The sequence below is a fragment of the Lucilia cuprina genome, chromosome 4, assembly GCF_022045245.1.
Source record: "Lucilia cuprina isolate Lc7/37 chromosome 4, ASM2204524v1, whole genome shotgun sequence".
Classification (NCBI taxonomy): domain Eukaryota; kingdom Metazoa; phylum Arthropoda; class Insecta; order Diptera; family Calliphoridae; genus Lucilia; species Lucilia cuprina.
Window position 1 is genome coordinate 96,211,722 of NC_060952.1, and position 9,984 is coordinate 96,221,705.

The following is a 9,984-nucleotide window of genomic DNA, read 5'->3' on the forward strand; positions in this document are numbered from 1 at the left end:
GACTATAGACTAGACTATAGACTAGACTATAGACTAGACTATAGACTAGACTATAGACTAGACTATAGACTAGACTATAGACTAGACTATAGACTAGACAATAGACTAGACTATAGACTAGACAATAGACTAGACTATAGACTAGACTATAGACTAGACTATAGACTAGACTATAGACTAGACTATAGACTAGACTATAGACTAGACTATAGACTAGACTATAGACTAGACTATAGACTAGACTATAGACTAGACTATAGACTAGACTATAGACTAGACTATAGACTAGACTATAGACTAGACTATAGACTAGACTATAGACTAGACTATAGACTAGACTATAGACTAGACTATAGACTAGACTATAGACTAGACTATAGACTAGACTATAGACTAGACTATAGACTAGACTATAGACTAGACTATAGACTAGACTATAGACTAGACTATAGACTAGACTATAGACTAGACTATAGACTAGACTATAGACTAGACTATAGACTAGACTATAGACTAGACTATAGACTAGACTATAGACTAGACTATAGACTAGACTATAGACTAGACTATAGACTAGACTATAGATTAGACCAGACTACACTATGCTACACTACACTGCACTACACTACCTACGTGATGTAGGGTTTTCAAAAGGTAGAAACCGGCCACAAGAAAATGTTCACTTTTAATGACATTGATTTGATTATTATTTTTGCCATCAACGTAACAACCACCACCAAATATCTTCCTTTTTATTGGCACCCTAAAACATATCATATTGTTTACTTTTATCTAACTTTTTTCTAACACTAAAAGCTTTAATAGAAAGAAAAAACTAAATTAAATTATTTGACCATATAACAACAAAAATGATTAGATGACACTGATTGGCCAAATATCTACTTTGATTTTTATATTAAAAAATTTCAAATTAAAGAAAAGAAGAAAAAAAAACAAAATACTCAATGTCAAGCTTAACATTATTAAAGTTCACTAACACGACATTTATTTGAATATGCTTTTATGGTTTTCCTTAGAGTCTCACTCTCTCTCTCTCTCTCTATACTTAGAGTAATTTGTAGCAATTTTTGTTTATTTTTATATGCAAAAGAAAAACAAGCAAAAGACATTTACAACAGATATTCATTAGTTTTTACTTTTTGTTGTTGTAGTAGTTAAACTTTTACTTTTAGTTTAGTAGTAAAAACATTTTAGTATATTTCTTTTTCAGTTTTTTTTTTTTTGCAATTTTGTTGTGTTTTTTTTTTATTTTGCTATATTTTAGCCACACTTTGTGTGACATTGTATTTGTCCTTGTATTTAAGTTATTATGTGTTAAAATGTTACACAATACGACCATCAGTCGCTATGACTTGATATAAAATGTTGGAAGAGGATACAAAATAAACCATTTCAAGTTGAAAAAGTTTAGCTAAATGGATTTTTCTTATTTGTGGTATAAAAAGTATTTTTCTGATAAAATTATAACAAGAAACAAAGCAAATCCTTTAAATAGCTTATACAAGTTACCATCAAACCTAGTATACTTTTAGGGGACAGTAATAATTGTAATAAATAATAATATATAAATAGAATTAAATGAAGGCTGTTTTGTTGCATATCTTTAGGAGGAAAAATTGTAGAGTTGTAACATTAAAACAAATTTTCAAATGAAAAGTTTCTTTGCATAAGACTCAGCTAATTCGTTATTGATATAAATAACTGCCTATCCTTGAGGCTAAACCCAAAAAAATTCTATTGCATATCTTAAAGCTTAAAATTAAATATTTCTCCTTAAAACTACTCACTCACAAACTTAACAAAGAAAAAACAAGCATAAAAAACAAATTAATTTATATCATATATCTTTTTTTATTAATAATATTTCATAATATTAATTATTTCATATGTATAATCCCCAAACGATTTAAAGGATTTACATGTGGCACTTTTTCATGTGTTTCTTTTTTTACATTTTAATAATAAATGTCCTCTCTGGCAGACAATTTGCAATAAACAACTGACACTTATATACTATACAGAATACACACAAAAAAAGTACTCAGACTCATTGTTTGAAAATTTATTTACTTATATTTATTTAACTTTTTTTCACAAGTAATTTAATAAAATACATTTTATATTTTACTGGCATGAGTGGAATAACAAAAAAAAAAAATTGTATAAAAGAATATAAATTTTATTTTTGATATGTATCCAACCAGCTATTCACTTAAATACAAAACATTGTCGTGTGTATGTGTAAGTAAGGATTTATGTTTGTAAATATGTATAAAGGATTTACTTTAATAAATTATCATTATCATCATATTTAATAAAGTTTACTGCAAAAACAAACTGAAAACTTGTGAAATTCTTTAATATAGAAAAACTTTTATATGGTTCTATTAAAAAAACGTCCTAATAGTATTTTTAATAGAAAAACTTTTATATAGACTTTCTTCTGTAAAAGAAACTCTTATATGGATTGTGTTCTATAGAATATCAGATCAGAGAGTAAGAGCTTTTCTATAGCCAAATTTGTAAAGTTTTATAAAAATTTTGCTATAGAAAAACTCTTATACGATTATATTAAAAGAAACGTCGTACTGATTTCTTTAATAGACATATATTAGATAGATAGATAGATAGATAGATAGATAGATAGATAGATAGATAGATAGATAGATAGATAGATAGATAGATAGATAGATAGATAGATAGATAGATAGATAGATAGATAGATAGATAGATAGATAGATAGATAGATAGATAGATAGATAGATAGATAGATAGATAGATAGATAGATAGATAGATAGATAGATAGATAGATAGATAGATAGATAGATAGATAGATAGATAGATAGATAGATAGATAGATAGATAGATAGATAGATAGATAGATAGTTAGTTAGTTAGTTAGTTAGTTAGTTAGTTAAGTCCTAATTATTTTGAAAACCTCGATCTGTAGCGTGCCATCCATGTTCAGCTTGAACATGGACAAACAGACGGACGGACATAGCTACATCAACTCAGAAAGTGATTCTGACCCGATTAGGGTGTTACAAACATGAGCAAAAATGCTTCACTATAATAGCGTATGGTATAACAATAATATCGATTTATAGTAGAAAAAAACTTGTATACTGATTTTTTTATAAAAAATTTTTAATTTAATTTCCTGTAGAAAAAACTTTTACAAGGATGTATTTTTGGAAATTGTTTCTGCAAATAATAAAATAATTCTTTTATTTTTTCTAAATAAAACCTCTTCTAAACAAAAGAAAATGTCGTATTTAGACTTTTGGTTATTAGTTTTGTTCTATAAAAAGAACTCTTCTGCAGTTTATTTTTTTTTTTTTTTTTTTCATAGGAAAAAACATTTATATCAAACATGTCCCATTTCTTTCAGAAACACACTTATAAAAAAGCATAATTTTAATTTCAAAATTTTATTTGAAAAAAAAAACAAATCCTTAAATGCAGGATATTAAAGCTCCATGTTAACCCAGTAAAATCCAATAATTTAAAAAAACTCTTAAATGGGTTTTTCTCCTTTAGTTACTTTTTCATTTATATATCTCTATAATGTTCTTTATATCTTATCACAGTAGTTGCTGGCTACTTTTATATGTATTTATGTGCATGTTACCATATAACTCCAATGAATAAATACATTTTTTAATACTTTAGTACAAATATGAAAAAATACACTATAACATCTAACGTTGATAAAATCATATGAGAGAGAGAGACAGTGAAAAAACTTAAATTGTAGTAAAGGCAGATGTGCAACAAATTTTTTTTATGTCGTCATATGCGTTAAACAATAAGTTTTATAGCCGCTTAAAAGCACTCAACAAAAGAGAGAAAAAAACAGGAATTTTTTATGGATTTCCCATTTACATTCATACACTCAGTTATTGCTATGTTGTTTTTGTATGTGTGTGTACCCATTTGTTGTATAATTGACAGCTTTAATTTGTCAAAAAACATGTACAGATACTTGTTAATGGCCCACTTTCGTAATAAAGAAGACAGAGAAATAACTTTAACAAGTATTCGTTATAATTAATTGATGCATGCAATTCAATTGATTTTTATGATAACGAAGCATTAAAAAAGTAGCATACTTTTAGGCTAGCAAAAGGTTTTACATTTTTCTAGTTAACAATTTTAGAAAATTTGTAAAAAAGTAAAAGAAAATTAATTTTAAATAAGAACTTATATCAAATTTAATTTAAATTTTATTTAGAAATATTTTTTTTAATTTTCTCTTAACTAAAACTGTAAATAAGTTTTAATTTGCCAACCCAAAAATAGACATTAATTTTTATTTACCTTTTTTAAGGTTCAAAATAAATACCCAAAACTTTTATATTTATTTAATGCTCAAAAAACCTTTTTTTTTGGTCTTGGCAACCGACTAAAATTAATAATACTTAATATGGTTATTTATAAATTAGGTCCTAGTAAATTTAGATAAGGACCCTTTTTTCTCATAAATGAGTTAATAAACTAAAGACAGGCAAAGAAAAAAAGGCAAATTTATGTAGCATAAAATAAATAGAAACTGTCAAAATAATGATTTTATTTTTAAGGCATTCAGAAAAAAAAGAAATTTTAAAATCTATAAATATTTAAAGATTTTAGCAAATACAAACTATGGCATACTTTTAGGTGTAGATGTTTCATTAAAAGTATAGTTTAAGAAATTGTGTTCTTTTCTTTTTCTGCAAAAGGAAAATTACAACCTAAATAAATAATTTTAATAAGAATGTAATAAATCAAACTTGTGCTGACTAAAGGGTTATGCAAATAAAATCTTTGGTATACTTTAAGGATGAGTTTTTTTAATAAGGGGTACCTATATGTGAAAAGAAAATTCGATTTTTTCTGTATATTTTTTGGGGAAATTACAGCTAAATAAATAATTTCGTAATAAATCAAATTTAAAAGAAGATTATATGAAGAGCCTGCTTTAAAGAGGTCAGCAAATAAAAAGTATAGTCTATTTAAAGGATGAATTATTTAATGAAAGTACTGAAGAAGAAAATTTTATCGAAAATTTACTAAAGCATGTAATTTTTGCAGGAAATTTACTATTAGTTATTTAGTAATTAAGTTTGTTTTTTAGCACAGGGAAGAAGCCTTTCGAAAAAGGTTGAAATCTATCCATTATTTCACCTAGCCCCCCATATCTCCCGATTTAGGCTTTTTCTGCCATAATTTCGTCAAATTTACTATTATTTCTTTAAAAATGGGCACAAATAAGTTTTATATAAGTATTAATGAAACTGCAGATTTTCGTAATGATCGGCCCTTATCTGACCCCATACAAACCCTCCTACAAAAAAATGTCTTAAACGTCTAACATTAACTTGTTATACCCCAAAACCACTATAGTGGGGAGGGTATTATACGTTTGTGCTGATGTTTATAACAGACAAAAATATTGGTCCAATGCCCACCTTAAAGTATACCAATCGATTCAGAATCATTTTTGTCGATTAAGACATGTCCGTCCGTCTGTCCGGCTGGCTGTCCATGTGAACATTGTGTGCGAGGCACAGGCCGCAATTTTCAAGATAAATTAATGAAATTTGGACCAAGCATGTTTTTTGACACAGATACGAAGCCTATTGAAAATGGTTGAAATCGGTCCATTATTTCACCTAGCCCTCATACAACCGGTTTGGACTTTTTATGCCACAATTACATCAAATATTCTATTATCTCTCTATAAAAATTAGCACAAATAAGTTTTATATAAGTATTAATGAAACTGCAGTTTTTCGTTATGATCGGCCCTTATTTGACCCTAGCCCCCATACAAACCCCCCTTCAAAAATTGTCTTAAACGTCTAAAATTGTATCGGAATGAAACTCAACAAAACTAACTGATATTAAAAACTATATCCTTTTCTCAAATTTACTAAGGATCGGCCCATGTTTGACCTTAACTCCTATATAACGCCTCATTTAGAAAATTTAGTTTTTTTTTTTAATAAATTGCTTAAATACTTTGGAATTAAGGTTAAATTCAACATAAAAGTTTCTTTATGAAAAATAAAAATTTTTTAAATTTACTCATGGTGTAGGGTATTATGTGATCAGTCATGCCCGAGTATACTTTCCTACTTGTTTTTCTATAACAGTTTTTTCAGTTTGATAATAATTTTGAGTTTAAACCAAAACTTTTCAAACTGTTTTTTTTTATTTTCTGACACTAACAATTCTACAAAATGAAATTTTTGTGTCAAATTCTCTACTTAATTCTTAAAAAATTCTAAAGAAACATTTAAATTCGAAGCACGTAAATTAAAACAAATTGACAGTGTTAAATAGAAAAAATTCAAAGAAATTTAGAAAAACACTAAATTCTGTGCAAAAAAAAAACTAAAAAATTCCAAATTTTTAAAAAAGAAAGAAACTTTTCAGCAATGCAGTCACTTAACCACTTCAAGTGTCGCACTAATTGCAAACACAAAGAATGTCAACGTCATGCTTACTTGGGGGTGGTAGACCGCAACGAGACGCCCGAATGCAGCGGCACTCAACAAGAGCTTACGGGCTCTTCCATTTTCTTGGAAAATGTCATAGATTTATCACATACTTTGGCACAGATTATGATTTTATGCGGCATACATGAGTGTAAAGCAAAAACCTCCGTAGACATTATAACTTACTCTTTGCTGCATTATGACTTGGTGTGTTACTGCCTGGATGCCACACCAACGAAGAGATTACGCAAAGAGGATATTTTTCATGAATTGGGTAGAAAGTGTCTGATGAATCGTGTGGAGGCTCATTTGTGTTATAATATCATCAAAAGAGGCTTTAAGGCTTTCTACTATAGACCTCAAGACCAGGAAGGGGAGGAAGGCAAAGAGAATGATAAGCCTTCATTTTCTCAGGAATGTGTTTATGTACATGCTGCCAAAAAGACAGCAGAAGCTTATGCCCAATTTGAGGGTTTGTCTTGTGATGAACAACGTGGTGTTGAGGCCAAAATCATGGTGGTCTATAAGAAATTCTATGATCGCCTGCAGACACGTCAAGCTAAGCCTGCTCAAGAGGATTGCAATTGTTGCTTCTGTGCCAAGACTAGAGGTCATTTAGTTTATGGTCAACCACCTCCTTGCACCGAAAGTCCAGTCAAAAAATCTCATACTTGTTCTCATTGTTGTAAAAAGAAAAAATCTCTTAAACTTATACATCCTCGTACTACTACACCCAAATGTCCGGTTTGTCATCGTTCACGCAACTTTTGTACTTGTGCTAAATATGAATTTAACTTACAATGGATTGGTAGTATTTGGTCTAGACCTGATATGCAACTTTACTATGAAGAAAATATAATGAAAGAACCTGTAAATAATATTTACGGTTGTTCTCTTCAATGCGGTAAGGAGAAGGAGGGATTAGAAGAGCGAGCAGATGTTGTTATGGGAGAAAATAAATAAGAGGAGAATAGTAAAAGAGAATTAATTTAAGACGAGTTTAAGTGATTAATCTTAATCTTATGTTTATGCTAAAATATTTCTCTTTTTTGAAACTCTTTTCTTAAATTTGATTCGTTTAAATAAATTCCTGTTTTTAAGACCTTGATTTTCTCATAAATTATATCAGATGTTTTTATAATGATATCTGCGAAAACTTGCATTTATAATTAATAAGTTAAAATAACTAAAAGTACCAAATCAATGCTTATATAAGTACTTACACATAAGGAGTTTAAAAGTTGCTTTTTTGGAAAAAAGCACAAAACACGAATGTGGATTTCTTGTTCGTAAGCTCGGTCAGAGGACCAATTAAGTAACTAACTAACTAGTTAGCTTATGTATAGCATAGTTTTAGGCTTGTTTATATATAGTAGTTTTGCCTAAATTCTACAATTATTAATAGAATTAAAAACAGGTAATATTTCTATATTCGGCTGTGCCGAATCTTATATACCCTTTACCAAGTATTTTTTAAAAAACTGTTTTTATTTATTTTGTATCTCTGCATACATGTCACACATAACATAAACACAAACAAATATAAACTGTAGCAGAAATATTAACCGTTGTACTGTAATACCACCGTCAAACTGTATTACGACCCGCAAACAAATATGAGCTGTATTACCAACATATTACTGCTTTATCTCCCTGTTCTTGTTATACCCTTCACGTTCGTGAGAACAGAACAGCATCAAAACATACAAAAAAAAAAAAATACACAGCTGAATAAAACCAAATACATCTCCACACGCACATGTACCTACATCTTTATCCAATTCACAGTGTTGTTGTTGCTTTTTTAACAAAGGATAAAAAAATGTGGCTTTTTTGATGAAATTTTCAGAGGTTGTCTCGGATTTTTGCTCATATCTCCGTTATTTATAGACCGATTTTGCTGATTTTAAATAGCGATCTTCTCGAAAGCATGTCTAGCTGAATTATTGAAGATTCGGATCTTTCCGACATCTAAGGACAGACAGACGGACATGGCTTAATCGACTCCGTTATCTATAAGGATCCAGAACATATATACTTTATAGAGTCGGAAAATTATATTATAGAAATTACAAACGGAATGACAAACTTATATATACCCTTCTCATGAAGGTGAAGGGTATAAAAAGAACTCTTTTTTGTACTTTCAAGAACAAATCTTTTTTAAATATTCATAAAAATTTCATTTAAAATTTCGCTAAAATCTAGTCAAAAACAAGTAGAAAAGTATAGTCGGGCATAGCCGACCATATTATTATTAAAGTTTCTATTATTTTTCATAAAGAAACTTTTATGTTTAATTTTAACTTAATTCCAAAGTATTTAAGCAATTTATTGATAAAAAAAATAAATTTTCTAAATTAGGCTTTATGTGGGCCAAATATGGGCCGATCCTCGTTAAATTTGGGAAAAGGAACCAGTTAGTTTTGTTGAGTTTCATTGCGATACAAATGGTTACAATTCAATTTTAGACGTTTAAGACAATTTTTGAAGGGGGGTTTGTATGGGGGCTAGGGTGAAAAAACTTATATAAAACTTATTTGTGCCAATTTAGAGAGATGATAGTATATTTGACATAATTAATGCAGAAAAAGCCCAAATCGGGAGATACTGTTGTATGGGGGCTAGGTGAAATAATGGACCAATTTCAACCATTTTCAAAAGGCTACGTCCCTGTGCCAAAAAACATGCTTGTTCCAAATTTCATCAAATTATCCTGAAAATTGCGGCCTGTACCTTGCTCACAAGGTTTACATGAACAACCAGCCAGCCAGACGGACATACGGACGGATGGACATGTCTTAAACGACTCAAAAAATGATTCTGAATCGATCGGTATACTTTAATGTGGATATTGGATCAATATTTTTGTGTGTTACAAACATCAGCACAAATGTATAATACCCTCCCTGCTATAGTGGTGTTGGGTATAAAGAGAAAGTTTAATGACAAAGCTAATTATATCTTTTTTATATTAATTTAAATTATATTACGTAACTTGTGGCCTTTTTCAAGGCCCTGTACTTACGAAAAACTAACAAATTTATTTAATAGCTTCTTAAACAATTTGTCTTCTAAAACTCTGTTCAACATAAATAATTTACAAGTCAAAGTTTTGCATATTTTCATAATTTAACTTTTTCACTTTTCTACCATAACAAATTTTCATTTTCCTTCGGTAATAAAATACAAAAATCTCTCTTTAACAATTATTCACCTTTATGTAGTGGTTAAAAGAAGAAGAAAAAAAAAAGAAAGAAAATAAGAGAAAGGTAAATTAAATAACGAAAATGTAATGGAAATTTTCTACTACATTTACATGTCCTTTCAATTTTCTTTAGCTTTAGTAGAGGCTCATACACTCACACACAGTCTCTAAAGAGTTATTTGGGATTGTTGGTATTTAAGAAGCGTAAAATTTATGTGCTTATAATTATTTTCATTACACACAAAATTTATGCAGCACAACAGTGAGAGTAT

At 28.9% G+C, this 9,984-nt stretch overlaps 1 protein-coding gene across 1 annotated transcript; it reads left to right on the top strand.

The window, feature by feature from the left end:
- The first annotated feature begins 6,309 nt into the window (after positions 1-6,309).
- Positions 6,310-7,624, top strand: LOC111681816. Its single transcript, XM_023443714.2, has one exon. The coding sequence runs from the start codon at positions 6,445-6,447 to the stop codon at positions 7,465-7,467; it is 1,023 nt and encodes a 340-aa protein (XP_023299482.2). The 5' UTR covers positions 6,310-6,444; the 3' UTR covers positions 7,468-7,624.
- The last annotated feature ends 2,360 nt before the right edge of the window (positions 7,625-9,984 follow it).